Consider the following 27,097-nt stretch of genomic DNA (forward strand, 5'->3'; position numbering starts at 1 on the left):
TCAATGCGAAGGTATATACGGCAGAAACCGTGGACAGACCTCTCGCTGTGTGGCTCTTTGAAATGGAAAGTAACCTCCAGCCCACCTTTGCTCTGATCACCAGTGCCGGCATATGCTATCCCTCTGCATCCCTCTCATTTGGGCCGGAATAAAGGAATAATTCACCATTCATAAGTGTATAGCTGCCATCCTGTTATTCAACAGCGCTGACGGCAGCTGTTATCAAACAGCGCCCGTTTCACCGGAAGCTTTCAGAATCATGACCGCACACCTCCTCCCCGTTGTCCACAGGGGACCAATTTATTAACATGCAGTGGGAAGCACGGCCTCTTTCTTCATACACACAGCAGGAGCTCAGCGGTTGGGGAACGGAGGGATACGATGCAAAAAAAAGCATAAAAAAAGAAAAGAAAAACAATTTGGAGTGGGCTGTTTGGTGCTAAGAAGAGCGGGGAGCTCATTTTGATTACCTGAGCTTGGGTGCCATGTTGAGTGAGGGCCAAGATTAGCCATGGTGAATTGGCCACAATTGATTTGCTCTTTGAATGCAGCATTCTGCTTTTTCACGCCAGTTTTGAAATAGTACTGGATGTTTGTTTGTTTTTTTCTCGTAAACGCAATTGTAAAGGTCGCACAAAGTGATTGCTGGTTTTTATTTTAGTTGATTTATTCCCACAAACAGAAAAGCATGCATGTTGCAACAAACACATACATGGATGAAACTCATATTTTACCATAAAATCAAAAGCAAAAATATGATATATATATATATATATATATATATATATATTTATTTGTTTATTTATTTATTTGTTTATTTTTTTATTTTTTATTGTGACATCATTTTCAGGGAAATTTAACTATACAATTTTTTATGAATGCATTCCTCCAATATGAAAATAAATTAATTTATGCTGTTTTTACAGTAAGAAAAGAAAACTAAAAATACTGTAATATATAATTGAACATGTAAGGAAACAAATTATATTATATTGTATTATATTATATATTGTAATTATTTATTTACTTTCTTTCATTCATTCATTCCTGTGTCCATTCATTCACACATTTATTCGTGTGTGGTGGTTGAGGAGATTCCCCCCTTCCATGTATAGCACTTTGAGTGCCGAGAAAAGCTCTATATAAATGTAATGTAATTTATTATTATTATTATTATTCAATATGACTTTTGTTATTGCATTTGAATATTGCATTTAGAATTGTTTACTGTACCCATGTCTTATATTTTGTGGCAATTAAAATAAGCGGATATACAGTACTGTATCTGTACTTATTACTCTAAGTTTACAGTGCAAAACCATTTGCCTCCATCAGCATAATGTGTAAATTATGATTCATACAGGAACTGGTTGCTAATGAAGTGCTATATTAGCCATTTGTTATTGTCAGCGGGGATGAATTTGAGGTTGTTGTTTTTTTTTTGTTTTTTTTTGTGAAATATGTCAGAGAAGTCTGAAAGAGGTGCTCACAATGTATTATTCTTACACTCTCTCTCTTTCTGTCCATTTTTTCTTCTCCACTTCTCTTGGGCTCAGTGGCTTGTGACGCTCCATATGTCCGTCTGTTTCTCCTCAGAGAGAGAGAGAGGAAGAGAGCGAGAGATACAGGCACCCTTCGCCTCAAACATTCAGCACTCATGTTTTCCCAAAAGCCGAACGCTCTGAAATGACAGGAGAATGGAGGGATGGGAAAGAGAGAGAGAGGGTGTGGATGATTGGACGTGTGAGAGAAAGACAGAGAGAAGGGGGCGTCGTGTGTGTGTGTGTGTGTGTGTGTGTGTGTGTGTGTGTGTGTGTGTGTGTGTGTGTGTGTGTGTGTGTGTGTGTGTGTGTGTGTGTGTGTGTGTGTCATGTAGACACCAGTGAAGTGAATGTTATCGTACAGATGTTGAATGCACCTGCAGCTAAAGCAATACATGAGAGCTCCCTGCAGAAATAACCGCATACACTTGAGTACTATCTCACACACACACACACACACACACACACACACACACACACACACACACATACACACACACACACACACATACATTTTATTCATACATTGTATTCATTTATTTGTTTGTTTGTTTCTTTGTCTGTTCTTCGTTTTTTGATCGATTGATTTATTTACATTTTTATATTCATTTGTGTATTTGTTTTATTCTAAACATCTTAAATATTAAAATGTATTTATATACTATATATTATATATATTATAAATATATGTTATATTAATTATTAATTTAAATAGAATGATAAATGGCTAAAATAACCCATTTAGACTGTATAAATAAACAATAGAATTGTTATTGTTCATTGTTTAATTCTTGTTATTGGTATCAATTTAAGCAGAATTGGCCCTGATTTGTAATCAGTATCACTAGAGCTCAAACATTAGGGAATGGAACTAACATCAGCTTTGATCATGGGTTTGATTACCAGGGAATGCATGAATTGCTAAAATGCAACGTCAATTGTGTAATTGTAACTGCTCATTGCTTACCAAAATGGTTATGTATTTGACTTTCTCTGAGCTAATGATTTAATTTTCTCTTTTTTTCTCTCACAGGCAGGACGCAAGCGATCTGACTGGAACTATACAGAGGTAAGACTGTCTCTCTTTCTCTGTCAATTATTTGTATTCAGTTCTGGCTGTTCAATAGTGTGTTGACTGTGATATTGATGTGATTTATTTTTTATTTTTTTCTGTTTCATACACAAAGCAGAAATGCTATCCTATTTTACTCAATTTTCTTTAACTGAGACCTTGGGTTAATCACTGGATTGCTTAGCCAACAAACACAACACTCATACATTGTATACGTTCATGAGCTTTTCCATGCCTAGACAGTATTTGGCGAAGATGGCGGACGATTCCATAGAGTTGTCGACTTTAAACATGTTCATATTGTACGATATACAATAGTAAACTGTTACAATAGGTTGATCTTATTATAAATAAACAGTTTTACCCAATATGTGCATCTGCTGTGATTTATGCCTACTCAAGTTTTGTGTTTTTAGCTTAGCAACATGCTAACATCAAACTCCATTGGAATTAATTGGCACTGGAGTCTCTTGAGGCACTCTTTTTTATAGGGCTGCCTATGTAGTCTGTTCTAAATCAATAATTTATGCGTTTCCATCTCAGTTAGCATCCCCTCTTAGAAGGTAGCTGCCTATGTACGAAGTAGGGTTTCAGAACATGATGCTAATGACAAGCTCAAACAGCATTCCAGTACCATTCAATGCCTGATGCATCTGAAGCCAGCGTCCAATAAAAGGACAGCAGCAGGCGAGGATGGTTGGATTTTTTGAAAGAAGAAAGAGGAAGCTCAGACTGTGCCTATTTTAGTGTGTTTTTTCTGAATTTTTGATTACGAGCAGAGAGCAAGATGACAGGGAAAGAGATAGAGAAATATAAGGTGTTCTCAGAGTCGAGGGTGCAGAGTTGAGGCTGGTAAAGATCTGTGACTGAGGGCCATTAAACCCAGCCCCACGGCTATGAGACGACACATCGAAAGAGCGAGAGAGAGAGAGAGAGCTGCTGAGAGTTTTTTTGATAAACTGCTGATCCTGAAATAGCTACACCTATTTTTCATCGGGAATTCTGTTAAGAATAAATTGTCACGTCTCATCTGGAGAGGAGCTTTCTTCCTCAGGGCGCCACACTGAAACTCAAAGCCGGTGCCGGAGTTCGGCACCCTCTCTGTCGTTAAACCGATGCACTGTGGGTTACCGCCGGCAACTGGCTGATTGACAGACAGCCTGTGAGTTTTCAAGGGCATTCACAAAAAGGAAAAAAAAATGCTGTGGACGTTACAGTAAAAAGAGCGAATATGACATGACAAAATACTAAATTCAGAGGAGATTTTTCTCCAAACTGAAGTAAATATCCATCATAGCAAGTAAATATCCCTCAATATTTTAATAATCAAGTTAATATGCCGTCTACCTCGAATCCATTGCCAAACCCACTTATCAGTTCCCGCCCACTGTTTGTGTGTTAAAAAAAACCTAACATAAAATGGGGTTTCCATAAGAAAAAGAAAAACATGTTTCCCCATCCCAGATCTCTGTTTTCCAGGAACATGATGATGTAATGGGGCTCATGTGTTTTTCGTGTGTGCATATGGGTTTAATTTGCCAAATATTGTTGATCGAATCCCCCAACTTCTCTCTCTTGCTCCACACCCAGAATTACCTCAGCATTCATCTGTTCGCCAAAAGTCGTGTGTGTCCGCGTTCTTGCGGTTACAGCAATTTCCATGCGACTTTATATGCAGATGAAGTGTAAAAGAACACACTGAAATTCACAAGGATAGCAAAACACCTCTGGAGCGTGAGGAAATGAACTAGAGAATGTAGATGCGAAGGGCGGATTCATCCTTGCATTACCGTAGTGGTAACAGACCTCAGAATTCAAACAGCAATTGATCTGAAAGAGCAGACGTACAATAGATACATATATGCTAATGGGAGCTCTAGTAGCCCTTGTGGAAATGCTGAGAATGCAATGCATACCTGCGATGGGTTATGAATACCGCTCTGACACATGCAGTCGAACTTGGGTATTTAGAAACGTTTGTGCAAAGTATGTTTCGGGCCTAAAGGGAAAATTCCTCCCAGAGGAGTAATAATCTATGGAATCTATAATAAGCCCTAATTTACATATATGCACAAGACTTGTGCTGAAAAGAAACAGAAATGACTTAAATTCCCATTGTGCAGCGCAAGACAAGTCTCAGGAGAGGTTGAGGTAGTCTCCATTTTTTCTCCATGTAATCTCATTCCCATATGATAATTTTGCATTGAATCTTCTCTTATTTTTTTCTCTTGAATTTTTAAAAGTTATTATATTGTATCATATTATATTTTTACAATATTTAATATTATATTTAGATGTTTTTGAAATACATTGTAAATAAAATAATTTAAAAAATAATTAAAAGAATAATATATAGGATATATATATATAATTAAATGAATAATATATAGGATATATATATATATATATATATATATATATATATATATATATATATATATTAGTGCTGTGCGTTAAACGCGTTATTAACGGCGTTAACGCAAACACATTTTAACGGCGTCAATTTTTTTATCGCGAGATTAACGCTCTTTTTGGTCTAGCAAACTTTGTATTTTTTTCACATGCTGTTGCAACAACTAGTAACGTTAGAAAAACTACAACATCACACCGGATAGCTAGACGGGAAACAAAACAACAGGCACGCCGCACGTACTTGTTTGGGCTTGCGCGCCGGCCAAAGAGTAGTAGGCTAACGTTACGTTTTGAGTGGATGGCGCGAGCGCGAGACGCCGATCTAGAGACGTGCACTCTCAACGCAATAGAGTGCGGCGCGGGACTAGATTTGATGGCCGAGTGCGAGGGCGGGCTCGAGTGGTAATGCACTCACTCTGTGTGCGGATACGGGAGAATAAAACGATTCGCGGGACTCCCGCAAACTAGAAATATCTATGAATAAAACATAAAAACTAATACATTTTTATTCATATGTTGCAGAAAAGCAACAAGAATAACTAAAACAAAATAGAAACGATTTACAGGCCAGAGTTTCTTTTTATAACATGTTTGCAGCGCTGAGGGATGTAGCCAATCACAGACATATGTGTTGATTTCTTGAACGCAATGGCCAATCAGAAGCATTTAAAATAGACTCCCCTCACCGCTCAAAACTGACTTTTTGTTCAGTGCTGAATTCTGTATGCTGGCAAATCCTCAAATTATAACAAACAAACTGTATATATTATGAAAGATGCATTGTGCAGTCAGGTTCATTGATAATAACAGATGTGTGAGATTGCGATGAACTGATGTCAGCTTTTTAGGAAAAAAAAACGTTTTTTTTTTTTTTCAAGCTCATAATTACAGTTTATGTGTCGGCCGGGCTCGGACACAATGCGCAGTTGCGCACGGGCTCGGGTCGGGCTTGATTTTTTGGGCCCGATCTAAGCTCTACAATGGATGACTTCAGACAGAAGCACATGGATACCACAGCTAAGAACAAACTTACTGCTGATCCACTTTTCCATGTTGATAAGAGCATTAAAATTAGAAAAAATAATGAGACAAATAGAAATCAAGGGACATTTAGAATAGATAAAAATGTGCGATTAATCGCGAGTTAACTATGGCATTAATGCGATTAATCGCGATTAAATATTTTAATCGTTTGACAGCACTAATATATATATATATATATAACATTGTACTGAAGTATTAAAATATATATTTGATGTATTTAGATATTGTTAACACGTTGTAAGAAAATAAAATATAGAAAAAATATAATACTGTATATATGGCTATATTTGAAGCATGTTATTTGTTGAATAAAGCTAAATGTTGAACACAGAATATAAAAAAATAATTAAATGAATAATATGTAGGATATATATGTATATATATATATATATATATATATATATATATATATACATACATATATATATATAATTAAATGAATAATATGTAGGATATATATATATATATATATATATATATATAAGGTTTTGTACTGAAGTATTAATATATATATTTGATGTATTTAGATATTGTTAACACGTTGTAAGAAAATAAAATATAAAAAAATATAATGCTGTATATGTGGCTATATTTGAAGCATGTTATTTGTTGAATAAAGCTAAATGTTGAACACAGAATATAAAAAAATAATTAAATGAATAATATGTAGGATATATATGTATATATATATATATATATATATATATATATAATTAAAAGAATAATATGTAGGATATATATATATATATATATATATATATATATATATATATATAAGGTTTTGTACTGAAGTATTAATATATATATTTGATGTATTTAGATATTGTTAACACGTTGTAAGAAAATAAAATATAAAAAAATATAATGCTGTATATGTGGCTATATTTGAAGCTTGTTATTTGTTGAATAAAGCTAAATGTTGAGCAAAGAATATAAAAAAATAATTAAATGAATAATATGTAGGATATATATATATATAAATATATATATATATATAATTAAATGAATAATATATATATATATATATATATAAGGTTTTGTACTGAACTATTAATATATATATTTGATGTATTTAGATATTGTTAACACGTTGTAAGAAAATAAAATATAGAAAAAATATAATGCTGTATGGCTATATTTGAAGCATGGTATTTGTTTGAACGAATAATATAAAGTTAAAATCTCTTTAGAATCAAATAAAGTTTAATCCTGAAAGTTAAGTATGTTTGGGGCCTTGGTGTCTCTAAACAGAAGAACAATCGGGTTTAAGACACCTCCTATGTGCTTTTTCTTTCCTATGGGCTACCATCCGAAATACAGTTGTCAACTTAGATGCAGAGATACTCTAATCTCGCTTTTTATCTTTTTCTTTCAACATCCATCGCATAGCAAAGAGAAAAGGAAGTGAAAGAACTTGTGACTGTGTAATTAGCTCCTGTGTGCAATCACCGATTCCCTCATGCTGAATGACTGACTGCCTCTTAGCTAGCTGCATCAAAACCATTTCTTTTTTTTTTCCGGTACCGGGGGTCTTAACAGCAGTGGGGGGGCCGAGAGGAAGAGGGGGGTGGGGGCGTTTTCGGTTGTCAGCTAATTGCATCTCTCCGTGGCGATTATGTTCTCATAGAGAAAACAACCGATAATTATGGGAGCCGGGATGGCAGCACAAGAGAACGGTTACCGAACCGCCATGGCGGCCCGTGTGGGACCCGGCCTCATTATCACCACAGAGACTGACCCGCCCCCTTCACCCCAGCAACCGCTCTAATTACCATCCAAGCAGACCTGTCAATCAACACTATTTATAATCCAACTCTGAGAGAGGAAGAGGAAAAGAGCGAGATAAAGAAACATGAAAAATAGTCCCTGGATATCGCAAGTATAAACCTTCAAGGTTTATTACAAGTATTCAGGTTTGTCCCTTGTGTGGATTGATGCATTTTGTAAATCTTAATGGGTCTGTTTTCTTTTCTTTTTCTTTTTTCGTCCTGTTTTTCTGTAGATTGATTATTAGGCCTTTCATAAGAACCATTCAAAATGATCACATTGAGGCAGATCACTGAAAAGAAATAGTACTGGGACCATAGACTTTGGTCAGGCCAGATGCCATATTTAATTTGACGTCTATGAAAATAAATAGACAATTATAGTTCTTTCAATATCAATAACGACCGTTCAGCTGAGAAAACTTTGCAAATATGTCCTTCCAAAAAAATTCAAGTGGACCAAAAACCTTTTACACAAACCAACAACACATTAACACATAAAACTCGAATGGAAAAGTCAAAAGCATCTTTTTTATTTGCGTCACCCTGATGGCACGTATTCTATGTGTTTTCTCTTTGCACATCTGCAAAGCATTGCTCAAACATTTCCAGTGTGATATTCAAATCACATTCAGTCTATTTTTTTGCTTTTACGATTTAAAATGCACATGAAATGACTCTTTTTAAGATGTTAATTTGATGAAATAGTTGTAAATTCTAATTAGGTTCTGTAAATATTGTGATAAGTCTAAATATAAAGTTAATACTCTTGATTATAGTTGTACAGTATGTTTAAGGTATTTAAAAATACATAATTCAAAATTAAAATGCTTTCAACACTGTATACTAAATGATTTGAAAATAATAATAATCTGTTGATTATAAGTGAATAATCTAATGAGTAATGATAGAACATTCAATATATCAGCTTATTTGTACATTTTTGGATTTGTGATCAACAGAACTTGTTGCGGTTCCGAATATATACTTGCAAATTTGCATATACATACAACTTGATTATAAGGTTGTAAATTCTGAATATATTGGGTAAATCTAGATAGTTAATCTTGATCATGTTGTTATCAATTCTGAATACACTCTCTACATCTAAATGTATAGTTTTAAATTGTGATTATACTTTTTAAATCCAAGTATACAGTTAAAAATTCTTAATATGCTGTGTAAATCTAGAGAGAGAGAGATATTTACACGATATAAAGTAAATCTGAATATAGTTATAAATCTTGATATTTTCAAATCCAAGTTATATAGTTACAAATTCTGAATATAAAGTTGCAAATCTGAGTATTTAATTATACATACGAGTATGAAGGTGTAAATTCTGAATATTGTTGCAAATACACACCAATGCTATAAAATCAATTACATGAATTGCTAACCCATACAGAAATGTAATATATGTCAATATAAGTAAATTACATATATAATGTCAGTGCCCATGTATGTCTGCTGCCTATATGAGAATATATGCAAAATTCATATATATAAAACACATAGACACATATGAAACATATATTTCAAAATATAGAAAAAATGTTTTCATGTAAGTGACATATATTTTCCCGTATATGCACATAAATGTTAAATATGTAAGACGCATATATGTATATATGCATATATGTACTTATTTCAATGCATCAGTATCACATGCATGCATGTTTATACATTTATTAAATATGTGGGAAACAACTATGTATGTCACATATTTATACTTAATGTTGTCCATATATGCGAGAAACCAATACTATACTGTAATATATGCAGATATATGGTATCATATATGGATGAACTCAAATATTTTCTTCACATGTTTGGACACATAAATGTTGCAGGCATATATTGTGTTCTCAGATAAGTCAAATATATGTATAGATATATGTCATGCTATTTAAAATATAAGTACATATATGGCCATATATATTACATTTTTGTATGGGAAGCCACACTGTTTCTCGACTTCTCTCTTCATAACCATTGTTACTCGTTTCACAATAGCCGGCTAGTGTTTGTTTCCATTGAACAGAACATAATTTGCAGGCTTCTGAATGAACCACCCGAGGTGAGGCCTAGTGAAAGGTTCATTAGGCAGCCCTCTGAACGAGCTGCACCACAGGACCCCATCTCCGTCTTTAGGGGGAGGCACCTGGACGAGCTCCACGGTGAGGCCTCATGTAGGCTGAGTGATATGAGGCGTGAGACCTTGGAGTGCTGCCCTACTGTTACTCACAATCCTAATACCTCACAGATGTTCTGGATCGAGAAACAGCTGTCTAACATTACGTACGCGCACAAAAACGCCAGCGGCCCCCAACAGCCGGTGGAACATTTCATAAAGCCTCCCGTACACAATGTCAATTTACAAACATAAAACGGGAAATCCAAAAACACCACGTCCCACCTACAAAGTGAACATCCTGTCGTAAGCCGTTAGTACATTAGCATAATACGTTTAAACAAACGCCATGTCACATCACTAATACCCTCACAGTGGAACAGCCTCATGTTTTTGCTTATGCTTGTGCGTTTCACTAAAATATCTGCATTTGTTGTTCATCTAGCCCAGTTCAGACACTTTGCTGGAATAAACGAGAGCCTCTAATCAGAAATACCATCAACGAGTCTGAATGCTCTGGTTAATTACACATTCGCACACAAAGTCCCGTCCCTCATCCCTGATTGGGTTATTGTCTCCCGATTTTTCTCCTCTAACGACCGCTGGGCCCCCCCACGCGCTGAATATTCATGAGAGGAAGTGTCTCACTAGATGGCAGTGCAGCGCAACGTGCCCATGCTAATGAGCTCACGGGGGATTAATATTTATGAGATCTGGGAGGAGGATACTGCTGATGTGACTTGTACGAATGTGTATGCGTACAGTGACTCAGACCTTAATATCTAAATCAGTTAGACAGCACAGAGTGGCCTGTCACGTACACAGACTTAAAGAAGAAAAGAGACTGCTATTTCACTTGCTTTGAGTTTATTTGTAGAGAAAATTTTTTATAATGTATCAAAATCTAATACTACTCTGACATTTGGATTTTCTTTGAAACATTTTTCACTCTGTAATTGCTAGTAAATTTCACACATAATTATAAAGAAACCACAATTAACATTGAATTAAATGTGATTTTGTTTTTCAGTTGAAATTGTTTTATTTACAATTTCGAAAATGATTTTGTTAACACTTTACAATAAGTTTCATTAGTTAACATTAGTTAACTACCTTAGTTAACATGAACTTAGAATGAACAATACTTCTTCAGCATTTATTAATCTTAGTTAATATTTAATTTCAACAATTACTAATACATTAAAATCAAAGGTTCCATTAGTTAACGTTAGTCAATGCACTGTGAAGTAACGTAAACAACAATGAACAGCTGGATGTTTATTAACAAACATTAACAAAGATTAATAAATACTGTAACAAATGAATTGCTCATCGTTAGTTCATGTTAATACATTAACTAATGTTAACTAATGAACCTTATTGTAAAGTGTTACCAAAATTATTTACAGTTTACATTTGTTTTGTTTTGTTGACTTCTGGTAGCGTAATTTCAATCCCATTTATGTTATTTACTGTTTTTCAGTTAACAAAAATGTTATAATTTAGCTTTTGTTTGCGATAATATGGTCAGTTACAATCGTCACTAGGCATGTCACCAATGACACTCAATGTCTTCATGCATCATGTCTGAATTATAAGCTCGGATGAGACTAGAGAATTATGTGATTTGAAGAAAATAATTAATTTTGGAATTACATGAAAGTGAGTAAATACTGAATTTTAATTCCCTTAACTACATTTTGAGTTTGATATTAAACTGATATTAAATAAGCTTTAACTAAAATAACCGGTTATGGTGTCCTGACCTGTGGCATTCGTGACTCATTTTAGTAATTGCAGCAGTTATGTTGTGTGTATAAGGGAGAGTGGGGGTTTGTGTAAGTCTGTGTGCCCACGTTACATAAGATTTTACTGGAAGAGAATAGGATGTAGTGTCACAGTGAGTGTGCATGCACTAGCATTGCCGATGGAAGAACTTGTCTCTCGCTCGGCTTCTCACTCTGTCGTTCTATCTAGAAAATCAGACACACACAGACACACATACGCACAGTCCAGACAGGTCCATCAATCGTCAAACACCTCTATTGGGTTTGTCCAGTTACTGACTAAGCCATTAACCTCTTTCAGACACACACACACATACAAACACACACACACACACACACACACACACACACATAGGATATATGTACACATTATCAAAATACACACACGTTTTAAATGTATTCTGGGTGGTTGATCTCAAAAATAGAGCAGAATATAGCAGGATTTGAACTATTTTAGTTCAGCCCAGACACACACACACACAGGACAGATGAACTAGTCCAGACATGAGTGTCAGGTTGACAGCCTCATACCCAGAGGAATGCTTCCTTCAAGCTGAAGAGAGAGAATCGCTCGTTTGTTTGTAAGGTATGGGTGAAAGAAAAGTGCAATTCCCCTTAGGGTTGAGCCTATGGCCTCCGTCATCTTTGTCATGTATGTGTGCACGCGCGTGTAGAGATGAGTTTGACAGTTGTCAGAAAAACTTGTTGAGCAATTGAAAATTATTTCCGACATTAAACATTAAACTCACATGCAAACCACGTTCACCATGTAAACTTCCACCTCAGTTCAACCATTCAGGGAAATTAAGCTGCAAGAATAAAGAAATATCCACAATTTAGGCTCACTGTGCATTTCATTTCTGAACTGCAGCAATACGTATAGAAACCATTGTAACCAACATTGCCAGATTCACATTCATCAGTTTTGGAATCCTTTTAGCCACTCACTGGATATTTCACTGGACAAAGTGTCGAGAAACATGCGTGAAGCAACATAATTTTGCAGAAATTTGCAGACATTTGAACCTGGTTTGAGTATTCATGAATATAATGTCATAAACATGAGCTCATTAACAAATGACCACCTACATTTACATAGCAATTACTACTTAGTATTCCGCAAAGTAGCCTGGTCTAATGAACGTCAATGAACTATACTGATACATGGAGGTTTACAGAACCGCTAAAGGGATGTGGTGGAAAAAAAAATTGATTTATGTTTCAAATTTATTTTCAATGCATTTGCCTTCTCTTGCTAAACTTTTACGTTCCTCCAAGAAACTGTACTTTACCCCAAGAAACTGTGTGTTGACCCAAAAAACTATATATAGTATACAAGAATAGTTTTGTGAGGGGACGCAAATGTTTTTCTAGTGAGAGTAATGTCCTGTGAGAGAATGTATATATATATATATATTTTTTTTTTGATAACTGATAGGTTTGGTCATTCTTTGTTTAATTTTAGCCTATATTGTATATGTTTATCTATGCAGATTGATATTGTGAACTCTGATGCCTGTTTGAACATTATATAATGACACACACACACGAACACATATTGTATAGAAACACAATACTTGACACTGTTGTTGAGATGGGAATGCTAACAGCTAGCTTTCCTCATATATGATAGAGCTCCTTAATTCAAGTAGCTACTATAGCTGTAAATTACAGTTTATAACTAACAGTAACTAGCTAGCTTAGCAAGATTCCCTTCAAACTGTTGCTGTATCATGACAGTAGTTGACTTGAAAACGAAAACTGTTAATGCTAATGCTAGCTATAGCACTTCTTGTTGCAAAACTGAGAATACATTGATATGAACCACGCTCGGAGGAGAATGCAATGATGTGAGATTGATCTTGCTTAGCTTGAAATGTTTGTGTTCATGTAATCATGTAAAGAAGGTGGAAATTGTGATTATGTCTGGGACTAGCATTATTAAAGTGGACTTCAGGGAATAAAATGCTGCATAAGTGAAGAAGTTCGCCCGTTTAAAATGTATCGTCATTGTTTTATGATTATTCACCGGCGTGACATTGAAGATGATATTTCATAGCTTTTCACAGAGAAAGGGAAATATTTAGATTATTTTGATGCTCCTCAATAGCCAAAAATACCCAGGAAGAAAAAGAAAGAGTTGTGTTTTCAGTCTCTCTCTCATTAGCATCCTAATGAACAGATACTCTACCTCTTCTATTTTTCTGTCATTCTTTGAGAGAGCGTGCTGGCTTTGAAGTGTCTACACAGACAAATCCGCATCCAAACGCACAAAGGTCCTTATTTCACTATAGCACACACAAACACGTAAACACGCTTACACAAACACACACACACACACACACACACACACACACACACACACACACACACACACACACACACACACACACACACACACACACACACACACACACACACACACACACACGTACAGAGTTCAGTCAAGAGCAAATATGGACCTGAATACAATGACAATGTAGAAGAAGAAAAATCATCTATCCAAGCAAAACATTTTCCATATAAATAGTGGGGGCCAATGGCTTTTGCGGTGTGTATGTGTGTTGAGGAAATAATTGAGGAGACAGAACTCCAGAATCAGGCCTCTAATGGAAGGTGACAAATTAATTTCTGTCTGCTAATAGCTCAAAATAGAACATGCCCGACTGGCTGTCTTATTCTAGGTGCCGCTTGGAAGTTCAAGCACGTGTGCATGTGTGAGAGGTAGGACAAGGAGAAAAAAATCCTCACCGGTGCAGCTCAAACTGTGTGTGTATGAGCTTTGTGATTAGAGGCACATCTATGGGTTAACCATTCTGAAAGTACCAGTTTTGGGCTTGGGGTTTATTGATTTGATTTGATTTGATTTGATTTTAGTTCATTTAATTTTTTATTTTATTTTTTATTTTATTTGCTTGTTTCATTGTTTCTTGAAACATAAGTTAAAAGAACATCGAAGTTTGAAAAATGTGAATTGAGCATTGACACCTTCAAAATATCTTGTGTTCCATCTCAGTTTTGAAAGAAAGAAGATGCTCTATGTGAATAACTTACATTTCTCTGATCATATCAATGGCTCCAGTGGTAAGAATATCCTTTATTCTGAAATAACTCTGGTTTATTAAATGCATTCATTTTTATCACATTATGTTCGCTACAATTAATCACACTAAATGACCTATATATTTAACGCATTCTCATCCTTTGGCGTCAAATGTGACGCCATATGACAAAACGGCGAAATACTACGCACATGGCACCCTTTATCGTCAATATAACACGCACTGTGATGGGTAGGTTTAGGTGTGGGGTAGGGTCTGCGTCTCATATTCACGCTAAAGGATAGCAGTCAACTTTATGACGCCTTGGGTTCGCGTGTTATATTCACGCTAAAGGGTACCATGTGCGTAGTATTTCGCCGTTTTGTCATATGGCGTCACATATGCCGCCAAAGGATGAGAACGGTCTCATATATTCATATGAATATTTTGTCTGTGCAGACCTCTACAATATGTCTACAAGACACACACCAACTTTCAAAGATTAACAAGCTCTTTAGTTTCTTATGAGCTATTTACTTTTCCTTACACTCTCTCTCTCTCACACACACACACACACACACACACACACACAGACACGCACACACACGCACACAAACACAGTTCCTGCCAAACCTTTGATCTACCGGCAACAGGATCATGAATAGTCACGCTGACATTAACACTCATTGAACACTTCCCTCTAACTGCCATTCATGGTTTGTGCCTTTGTGTCTTTAATCTCTGTTGATTGGTCATCTTTGAATTAATAAAAAGGCACTATTTGTATTTGATTGGCCATAATAACGTTGTCACTGGAACAATATAGGAGATCTATCTCATCTCATCCCCGTAATAGGGTTATCTGAAAGCCAAAAACTTAAGAACAATTTCCCACTGTGCTTTCATGTGGTCCTGCCGTGTTTTAAAGATAAGATTAATTCTTCATATCAGCAATCTGATTGTGGACGCGTGTATCTCATGCATGTTTTATAGCAGCTCTTTCTTCTGCTGCGTCAAACCTTTTCTTTGAAAAAAAAAAAAAATCTAAATTATTCATCTGTGTTTTGGTGCATTCCTCCTGCAGAATGAGAGAAAGAGAGAGAGAGAGAGAGAGAGAGAGAGAGAGAGAGAGAGAGAGAGAGAGAGAGAGAGAGAGAGAGAGAGAGAGAGAGAATGAATGAATTGAGGATCTTCCTTTATTCTGAGGGTCCCACGTGGACTGCATTCTGATAGAGACTTGAGGTTTTTGGGCCTGAGAGAGAGAGACAAAACGAGGTAAAATAATCCGAGAGTGCTGGTCAAAGAGAGCCAAGTGCTGTTTTGTATAGGTGAAATGGCACAGCGCTGACATCACATAATCCTTATTTTATTAATGTTAGCTCAAGAACTCTCATGTTCATACATAACTCCTTAGGTTTCTCTCTCGTTGTCCCTCTCTCCACTCGCTGGGATATTCCGTTGATATTCCATCTTTTTTAAGGCTAGATAACATTTAATAATAAAGACAGAACCTCTGAGAATTGCGTCAGCCTGACCTTAAAGAAACTTAAAGAGACACACACACAAACTTGCAAAGTCTCACTTTTAATGGTGCCACAAATGACTTTGCAGCCCCTGTGCTTGTCAGGCACACCACATCAAAATCGCATCTTTTAGCTCTCCTCAATGAGGAAATGATTTGCTTCAGTCTTAATCTGAGTTAGGTTTGAGCTTTAAGATAATTTTCAGGTACAATTACTCTGTTAAGGTCCTGATCACCCTGTTGGGGGTTATTACCCTGTATATCACCCCTTATGTAGCTTGCAACTTTCCATTGAACAGTACTACTGCAGCTTATTTTGGGCAAAATAATTGCCCACTTAGATGGAATGAGACTGTTTTTACACTATTATTACACTATTATTATGTAATAGTAGACTTAATGACTTCAAATAGTGCTTCGGTCAGTGGACAGACTTTGAATGAGGCTAAGACTAAGTTAAAATGGATCTTGTGCCATTGTGTCATTGAAAAAATGTCATGTCTTTTTAGTATCATACTTATCAATAACTGGCGACGAGCCTAGTTGTTAAAAGCGCATCTGAAACCCCCCTATGTTCTGTTAAAACTGTTTTTGAACTGGAGTATGTGTCCTGTGTGCCCGCTAAGAATGTATTTGGAAGCTCCTGAGGGGACAATAAACCCAGTTTCAGGACTGTTTTGAGGTGAAATACCCAAAAGTCCAGCCTAGTTACTAGTCGCAACATAGACAGCCATTCAAGATGGGTTGTCATGACGAGGAGTGATTGGACATTGACCTTTTAATCACCGTTATAGACAAGACAATTAGGCAGAAAAGAAGGAAAGTAAAAAACACTCAGAGAGAGAGAGAGAGAGGGAATATTGCAGGAAAGCACAGAGGAAGAGAAAACAGGAAGATACTCTAACTAGGTCATTTCATTAAACTGTAAATGCAATACAACGAATTTGACAGAGAACGTTATGTTTGTGCGATGGACTGTACATGATTTTATAATCGGGCCTGCTTTGGCTTTGAGTGTGTGTGTCTGCACACATTGTCCCAGGGCACTGTCTATACATGCAGAGATCTCATCTCTCTCACCCTCCACCACACTTTTTCTGTATAGGTTTTTTTGTTTTGTTTTTGTCTTGTCTTGTCAACTCTTTCCTTTTTGCCTTCTCACATCTTGTCACTTCTCTTTTCTTATCTTATTGTGCACTCATCTTTTTACTTTCTCATCATTTCATTTTGTCTCATCTCATCTTTTCTCTTCGTATTTGATCTCATCTTGTCTTATTTAATCATCGCTTCTCTATTATTTCTCTTCTTGTACCATCTCATTTGTTCTTTTCTTATTTTGTCTCACCCTGTCTCATCTCTTCTCTATTATTTTTTCTTTTTGTCTCATCTTATCTCAACTCGTACCTTTTCTCATTTTGTCTCATATTGTCTCATCTCTTCTTGTGTCCATCGTTTTACTTCTCTTCTCATTTTATCTCGTCTTGTCTCATCTCTTGTCATCTCTTCTCTATTCTCTTTTTTGCCTTATTTTATCTGTTCTTTTCTCAATTTCTTTCATCTTATCTCATCTTTTCTCATCTTTCTAATCTAATTTCAATTTATTCTTTTTCTCATTTCGTCTCTTTGCTTCACTTCTCATTACTTCCCTTATATTGGACTAATCACTCGTAATGGGCCCTATGGACTCAACCAATTGTGTGTGATCAGGCATCATCCTCAGCCACAGCTAATCAAAAACCATTGCCAGAGATTATAGGAAACCAGTGATCATGCCTGGCACATATTTTGTCTTTGGCTGTCAGTTGTAGCTCGACTTCAACCCTCACACAGACAGACGTAGATATTCATGTTGCAAAACAAATGCCAAAAAATACCCCCCCTGCGAGTTGCAATGAAAAACAGCTTGAACTAGAATTGATCGGTAATACATTTGGCATTTTCGTCTAGCCGTTAAGTTCCCTGCCCACTTCTGACTATATGCCTGCCACTCAGAAACACTCGCTGCTGGACAACCATTACATTTACAGTGACTAGCACATGTGAAACTGGAAGAGGGGCTGACGGTAGAAAAAAAAAAAGAAAGAGAGAAAGAAAAGGAGGTGGCAGATGGAGCAGAGAGACGTTTGGAACTGGTTGTTTTATGCCTCTAACCAATTTTATTTGCATGACATCTGTAATTGAAATCATTATGGTCCCCATAATGCAGATCAGAGTTGAAGGAAAACTCTTTTTTGAGGTGATGGGATCTGCAACTATTGCAGGTACAGTTATAGGACATTAACAGGGCACCTCAGGACCGCAGGTGTTTGGTAAACAAATTACTTTGGCAATTATTGCAAGTGTTATGAATGATCGTAGCCAATTGTGCAAGGTGCAACACAAAATTTTGTCCTTTAATGAATTGGTGCCCTTGATCCTCTGATGTGTTTTTCTCGGGATTAAAAATTCATAAGCTGTAATAAACACAATGCATTTTTAAACAGGCATATCTGGAAGACATTTGGAAGAGGGAGAGAGAGTGAGAAACTTGTGAAAGGAGGAGACATTTAAAGAGAGAAGAGGTAAATATGTTTTTCTGGAATGGAGAGAATGAGAGAGAGAGAGAGAGATGGAGGGGTAGGAACAGATGGTGAAAAGAAAGAGCAATGACAAGAGGTTATTTTCAGATGAGTGTGACTATTTAACAAAATGTTCCTATTGGGAGTACAAATGGGCTTCTTAGAATTGCACATACAACACACACTCAGAACCCTCGTTTAAACTAATCCACGTCCCTGGTGATTTTCTGCTTTCCCACCGCAGAACTAATTTATCAAAACAATGGTCCTCAAAAAGCCTGTAGTTTTGTCTCTGAGAGGAAGTAAAAAACAGCATGAGTAGCACTGATGTATAACCTAACCAGGAAGCATGTCTCCAAACTTGGCACGCTAAACAGGAGAAACTGCTCAGACCAAGTGAAGACAAGTTCAGTTTATATAACCCTTTTACGATTTAAACACAGTACCCATCATTTTCTTACCGTGGTGATTTTCTGTTAAAAGACAACTTTGCTGATTTCCAACCAGCTTTGTATTGTTACAATGTCGGTAAAGCATGTACATGAACAATGTGTATTCTTTCTCCACATTACCTGGACCCTGTTTTTGCGTCATCTGGGTGAGATTTGCTGACAAATAAACTAGTATATTTAGGTACCATAATGAAAGAGTACAAATTGTCTATTTACATACTACTAGCATTGTATCAATACAAAGCTGGTTAAACATGGCCAAAGTTGTCCTTAGACCATTAAACACATACCTTGGGTCTAGACGAGGTGTGTAACAGAGTAAGTATATTTTTTCAGCACAACAATAATCAAATCTTTGATGATTGAATAAGTGCAATTCACCTTTTTTCCCACAAGGTGTCAATGTCTGATACATAATGATGAAATGACGTTTCACTCGTAGTTACCGCAGGCAAAAAAACAAAAGAATAGGAAGTATCATCAGCAAAACTTGAAATGGTTCAGCAATTTACTGCAGAGCAACGCAGTCAAATATTAGTGTCACTATCACTTGATGGTGGATCTGTCAAGAAGCTGTCAGTGATTAAAATGTTGATTTTATAAATTATAGTTTTAAGAATATATTTGAGATCGCGAATATGAGCTAGATGCTGAATGTGCTGGGAAATGAGCTCTGGCGAGGATAGTGATAATATCAGGAGAGTTTTACATTATCGTGACGGATAGAGATCCATCCGTGTTTGATATAGATCCAGGATGCTAAAAACCAGAGTATGTAATACTGATTGGTGAAACATTTATGCATTTAAGGGTTAAGCCAGTGTGTCTTAATTCTAGTCACCCACCTCCCAGAAGATGTCTAACTTATTAAAACACCTGATTCAACTCATCAGCTTGTTAGTGCGTTAAATAGAGAGACATTTAAAACATTCTGGGAAGAGGGTCCTGAGGACTGAAGTTGAGAGACACTGCTTTATGCAAATCACTCTTTATGTCCACTCGTTTATTTCACTTCACCATTGATATATAAAGAGATTCCCATTTTAGCGTGCATGGAGTCATTCGCAGAAGGCACATTCTTGCATCCCATCTCTGCAACTTTTCCTTTTTGCCTATGTTGACAGATAAAATTAGGACAAAGGTGGATGCTCTTGAGGTAGATGAAATTATAGTACCAAATATAGAGTTTTGGCTTTTCCTAATTGTTTAAACAGCACTTCTTTAGTTGTTATTCTCGTAAGGATACAAGATACGAGCTGTCCTCTGGGGTGTTGGGCATCCTGGACAACAGCAGGCTTTTCAATGCTAGCCAGCACCAGGCTAACAGCACTAGCTGTGGCCCAAAAACAACATGAGCTGTCAGAAAGGGTTATCACAGCCCAGTGAATCAGACGGGAGGAGGGGAGGGACAAGAGGAAGGAGGAGGGAGCCGGTGAGGGTGGATGGGTGGGAGTGTTACTGCGAGAGAGAGAGAGAGAGAGAGAGAGAGAGGATTCAGATGCCAGAGAAAGGGCCAGCGTACACCCGCCACAACTGAAAGGACAAGGATCGTGTGCGTGTGTAGTGCATGCTTGCATTCGGAGTAACGGCGATGTTGGAGCACTCGTCTGAGCTGGGCTTTGTGCCGAGTGTGTGTGTGGACAGCATGCGATACCCATCTACCGCGAACAGCGCTGTCTCCATGAGGAGCACAGAAGAACTGCTGCTGAGGTAACGCTGTCCCTGGACAGAGCACAAAGACATACATGCACACACACACACACACACACAGATCAGGGTCCCTCCAAAAGGTTTGCCGTTCATAGCTGCAGGCATGCAGCGAGCCATTTCAGGAATGTTTGGTTGAGGGAAGCCTGCGGATTTGTTGGCTTGGTTCGTTGACATGCCGATTGTAGGCCGTTTGAGCTGTGCTTGCATGCAGTTGTGTTTTTGTCAAATTGCGGGACCCTGTCTGTGCTGTACCGTCGGCACTCGTCTTGCCAACCGGGAAAATGCACAGCTTGCGATGTTTCCCCTCTCTTGTTTCTGATCCCCTACGGTTCGTTTGGAGCCTCTTTAGAAACTGAAGAGTTGATACAGCTATAGAGAAGTGTTTAGAGATGCGTGTACGTGCGCGCAGGATAATGCGCGTGTGTGCAAGCGAAACAGTGTGACAGAAAGAGACATCAAATTCATTATAATAAAATTGTGCATGCAAATTACTGTCCTCCCTTATTGCACTTATTGCAGTCGCGTTTCAGTACAAGCGTTCTTTAATCCATAATAATTCACCTTAGTATATATGCGTACATTTAAGAGTGCAAACACACTTGCGAGGACCTAAATTCTGAGTTTGTTTGGATGTAATAATCGCATTAAACAAAGAGAGGGATGAGCAGGAGGGGTTAAGCCCCGTCCCGCCACTAGAAAGATGTCTGCTTTTGTTTGCACGCCTCTCTGACGATTGGATTTAAAAGGGTGGAGGGGGGGTCTGGAGAGGAATGGAGGGGAGCATTCGGAGGAGAGATGGAAGGAGGGTAGTGCTGAAAGCATTCTCAACAATGGGACGCCCCAACAATGAGGCTGTCACTCACTTTGTGGCTTGCTTACTACCTCTCTTCTCATCTCTGTCTCTGGCCATTTTTTAAAACTGGAGAAGGGTGCTAATCGGGCCGTGTCGGGTTGGTTTTTATCCCAGGGTTATGGGCAGTTAATAACGCGGGCTTTTAATGTGCGGAGTGTAATGGGGTGTGAGGGCATTAGTTGGGGCAGAGAGGCGGCCATGTTGGTTTAAAGAGTAGATTTATGGCCTTTTACTCATTCATTGTACTTGTGCTCAATGGCTTTTAAAATAGCCCCCAAGGAACATGAATCTCTCCAATGACTGCGGTCAGGTCTTCTTGTAACACACACACATACCTTGGCTATAACTCAACCTCCTCCAATAAAGAAATGTCAAATGTAAACGTGCCATAACCATCACACACAAGCATGCTCATTAGAGAAATACGACCAAATATTAACAAATGTACCCCAAGGCGACTGGGACTGAATCTATGGACTTGAGAACATTTATCGTTATTTGATGCAAAAAATGATTTATGGAGCTACACGAAGGGCCACATTCAAGGGAAAACCGTACATGCTGGGACTGTAAAAGAATCTATTGCGTGTGCCTCTGGCGGTTGATGTAATGCTTCGTTCGCTGAGGACTCACGTCGATTTATGTCGCTGAGTTTCAACTTCAATCCATATGATGCCGAATGTACTGTAATGATGTCTAGAAATTCAATGACTTTATTTAAGTAGTAAATAGTAGTAGATAGTAAGGTGTAATATTACTGATTTTGAACATATCTGAAACGTTTCTTTTATGCTATTTATATTTCGAAACCTAGTGGTCTGCCTACCTAGACTTCGATTATGGATATCACAGTCTCAAAACCTGATAAACTGCCAGCCTAGACATCATGTTTGGACAAAAACCTGAAGAGCTGCCTGCTTAGACAGCATTTTTAGATATCATAGTCATGTTTAAATTTATGATGTTGTGTAGGTAGGCAGCCACTAGATTGTCAAGTGCAGCTTGTATGAGCGTGACTTTAGCTGACAAAGCTATAAATGATGTGTTTCGTACAGGAAAATTAAGGGTTAAGCAATTACAGATAACACCGGGTCGGTTCTTAACGGACTGTCATAAAAGCTTACACTTTCTTCCTAAAACCACTCGTACAGCACTGCCGACTTTCCGCTACAAACATTGGAGTTTGTACTGTGCAATTAGTGGCTTGGAAAGCCTTTCATTATGGTAAAACAAGGCGATGGCGGTTGTGTCTGTGTGTGGCTGTGGCGACAGGCTGCTGTCACTGGCATTCTGGGATATGTAAGCGAGCTTGGTGCAGAAATGGGTGGTTTTGTGTTATAGGAGAATGACCTGTCCCTTGGTGCCCAGCGTCGAGCTGTGGCTCAGCGAAGCTTGCGCTAGTTTCAAATGAAAATAAATGAGAAGCAGTGACCAGCGCTCTCAGGGTCCCGCTTTAATGAGGGAAACGGGGGGAGGGATGGTAAAACAAAGGAACGCGGGGAGATGGATAGAGAAAGGAAAGGAGAAAAAGGCTCTTTAATGAATGTAGGACTTGGAGAGAAATGGCAAATTTATTTAAACTCCAATTTTGCTACACAAGACCTGTTCAATTAAACCAGTAAGGTTCACTGCACTGGGCAACAATCACTCCGAGGTTGGCATTCTGGGATAGTGGGAAGCAAAAAACGGGCCTTTAGTTTGAATGTTGGATGGTTTTATGATTTAGGAGATTTTGTTCTAGATCAATATGACAGAAAAGAATATTAAGGACAGTCTAATGCAAAACGATATGCAGTTGATATCGTGTGATGTCATAATAGCATTGGTGCTGGTTGCCATGGTGATAATGTAAACAACTGGGGTCGAGTTAATGTAGAAGATTAGCCAGGCTAGTGATCCCAGATTACAGTGACAGGCTTACATGCACTCTCTAGCAAACCACAATACTCAAGTGGATGATATAGTTACAGTCAAATGTGTGTTTAAACCACATGTGTTGTTATTCAGATAGTTAGAAACATGTTGACAGTTCAAATGCATAGTTGACTCAAGATTCTCACCATTATTATTGTACCAATGCAAAGACTTCCATTGGACACAAAAGGCTTTCAAGCTTCAATGCAAAATCTAAAACAATTGTGCACTATTGTGCATTAATTGTACCACAATTGGACCAAAATTCATATAATTATTCAATGATAATCTTCCCTTCCGATAATCTTTTAACCATTGCGACCAAATCATTGAGATACTGAGTTAAAATCGATAACTGGATTAGTCAAATTCATAAACAATTCATTCAGACATATTTTGTGTATCGAATCAAGCCTTAAGCCATGTAACATGCAATATCTCTGACATTCGCGCATGGTTGTCACAGTTTGTCCCCTAGTGGTGGTCGCACAGAACTTTCAAATTGGTCATGAAGTAGCCTCTACCCTTCACTTATTCACCATAATAAAATAATGTAAAATTCACAAGAAAAGCATATTAGGATTTCTAAGTCTAATCAATGTAATTGTTATGTAAAGGGATTATTTTGGACACTTTTAATGGAATAGTGCAGAGTGGTAATGCTCACTTTGTGCTTTTAATTAGAATTCTTTGCATCTGGTCTAGAACTTCACGCAGTTCCTGTGATATGTCTGTAATTTGTATGATATAGTGAAAAGGAAGCTTTAGAGACAATAAAAAAATCACAAATTCATTAGGTCATGTGTGTATACAGTATATGTATGTGTGTGCTGATCTGATATGACCCGAGGCAAAATATATATAGTATGAATTAGGACGAGAGTATGTATGTGTGTGCTCTCACCCAAATGAGCACGCTCACTGCTTTACATAATCCATGAGTTAATCAAATATTCATAAGACCAAACAGACTCTTCTGACATCCCGCTGGCAGTCCTCATGTCCATCTACATGCATGTATGTGCACGGCTAAAATGCTAGGGCTGACGTATATATTGTGCAACAAATGCATCAGAAGGTAGAGATTTTGTTGCCGCAATATATCTACATTTCTGTCACTAAGCAGGACCGCAGGAAAGATGTTTACGGTTGTCAAGCAATGTGCAGTTTGCAGCATGAATTCGACTGATATGTGGTGTGCAAATACTGGATATAAATATAGCTCATCCAATTTGAACTATATGTTTTTTTTAACTACCGAGCTGATTATTTGATGCTAACATCAAAATATAGTTTACAAATAATGAACTATGGTAAAAGTGTTTTGAGGTCATAACAGTATTGTGCAAGGGACCATATGAAAATAAGTATATATTGATCTGTAGTCTGCCCCTGTAATCACAAGTTGTGTGAAAAAGTTGTTGCTGCCTCTAGTTTTCTTTTCAGTGAATTCAATTGGATTTAAAGGTATATTTTTGCTAAAATGTAGCTAGAGGCATGTTTTTACAATCAGGTTATGCTGACTTCTTCCGTTTGGAGTCTTTTGTTTTATAGAGGTGATGTAAGGGATGTTAGCAGTTCTTAGGTTTAGTCGTTCCATTCTAAAAACTCTGAGAGCATTTGTCATTTTAAGTTGCTCACAGGAACCTCCCTTTGTGGCTGCTATGTGTCCTCAATTTTTTTAAGACCACCCCTAATACATGGAGTCTTTTATCCCGCCCCATATCTGCCATTTTTAGCATGTTCTCCTTCGTCTTATCCTCCATCTAACTATCTTCCCTGCCCCCACCCCTTTCTTATTCTCTCTCTCTCTCTCTCTCTCTCTCTCTCTCTCTCTCTCTCTCTCTCTCTCTCTCTCTCTCTCTCTCTCTCTCTCTCTCTCACACTCTCTCTGTGCGGTTTGAACTCCTGGTGTACTATTTTTGTCTCTGTGTATTGCAGCCTGCCGGGCTTGCCTTTCTCTTTCTCTTTCTCTCCCTCTCTCTTTCTCTCTTGTCTCCTTGCTCTCCTCCTACATGGTCAATCAATACGTGTTATAGGCCAGCTGGGTCCAGACCCAAGGGGGAGAGGCATAGAGAAAGAGAGAGAGAAGGTGTGAGACCGAGAGAGAGAGAGAGAGAGAGAGAGAGAGAGAGAGAGAGAGAGAGAGAGAGAGAGAGAGAGAGAGAGAGAGAGAGAGAGAGAGAGAGAGAGACAACACACAAAGAACAAGGACCCCATGAAAATCAGGCAGAAGAGGAGTGTAACTAGGATGCGAGGGCATTGGGAGCTCAGCCCTGGGCCTTTATGCCAAAGTAATACAATATTTGATGGAGGTTATCGATATAATTCACCAGATTAACTACACAATATTTCAACCATCATATATGTGAAGCTACGTGTGATTGACGATTCAAAGATTTTGCTAAATCGTCAGACAGCGGCTGCCTGAAATGTGACCCATAACTTATCCCTAAAATCGGAGGGAAATGATAGGTGAATAAGAATGGTGTAGAAGCCCCTAAACCTTGTTGTATGCCCATAATTGACATTAACTGTAAACATATCCCTCAAATTTGATTGGTTGATTGGAATGTTGTTCCAGGACTATGTTCTACTTAACGTTCACCATATAGTTTCACCTCACTTAATCATCCTGTGTGTAGTTTTAGCAGGAAAAATTCAGGTTATTCATATTGCCGCTTTATGTGTGTGTTCGCAATGGTCTACTGTCATTAAAATAACCGCTGCCAACTCCCTACTCACAGTAATGCTAGGCAACAGTAATGCAGTAAACAGGTTGACGGCAAGAGAAAATATTCAGGCTATAACCCTGAAACCCCTGGGGAGGAGGTGAGGAAAAGAAGAACAAAAAATGACAACAAAAAAAAAAAACAGAAATTGGTAAAAGGGTAACAATAACAACCGCAGGAGGAAGAACAGGGAAACCTTTGACCTGAAAGTGAGAGAGAGAGAGAGAGAGAGAGAGAGAGCGCGACAGAGAGAAAGAAAGAAACCCAAATGAAAGACGTCTTGTGGCTAAATTCCATTATCTTCTGCAAGAGAGAATTATATCAGCCCTTAAGTGCTTTCATCAGACTTCTTAACCCCAAGAGAAGGACACAGAAGAGGAAGCCGGAAAGATTGAAGGATGTTCAGGGAGCGACATGAAGGTCTGTGGTGTGAGTTAATGTTCCGATCTGCTAAAGCCGCCTAATACCACACGTAAATTGTCCCTACAACCTGTCAGATATCAGTAAAATGGATGTCCTCAGAAATCTCTTCTACCCTTCTTGCCCTTTTTCCACGTAC

At 37.7% G+C, this 27,097-nt stretch overlaps 1 protein-coding gene across 37 annotated transcripts in view; it reads left to right on the forward strand.

Moving 5' to 3' along the window:
• The window catches only part of celf2 (cugbp, Elav-like family member 2), a 154,926-nt gene that overhangs the window by 33,040 nt on the left and 94,789 nt on the right, over window positions 1-27,097 (forward strand). For 16 of the 37 annotated variants that reach the window (XM_077234055.1, XM_077234050.1, XM_077234057.1 and 13 more), the window contains exon 2: window positions 2,575-2,610. In XM_077234055.1, the coding sequence (XP_077090170.1) occupies window positions 2,575-2,610 (36 nt within the window). Of the gene's footprint in view, window positions 1-2,574; window positions 2,611-20,786; window positions 21,040-27,097 lie in introns of those variants that run through there. The other 21 variants (XM_077234044.1, XM_077234074.1, XM_077234076.1 and 18 more) reach the window with 6 other exon arrangements.

The sequence above is a fragment of the Siphateles boraxobius genome, unplaced genomic scaffold, assembly GCF_051911475.1.
Source record: "Siphateles boraxobius isolate OS27281-9 unplaced genomic scaffold, OSU_SipBor_1 19, whole genome shotgun sequence".
Taxonomy (NCBI): Eukaryota; Metazoa; Chordata; class Actinopteri; order Cypriniformes; family Leuciscidae; genus Siphateles; species Siphateles boraxobius.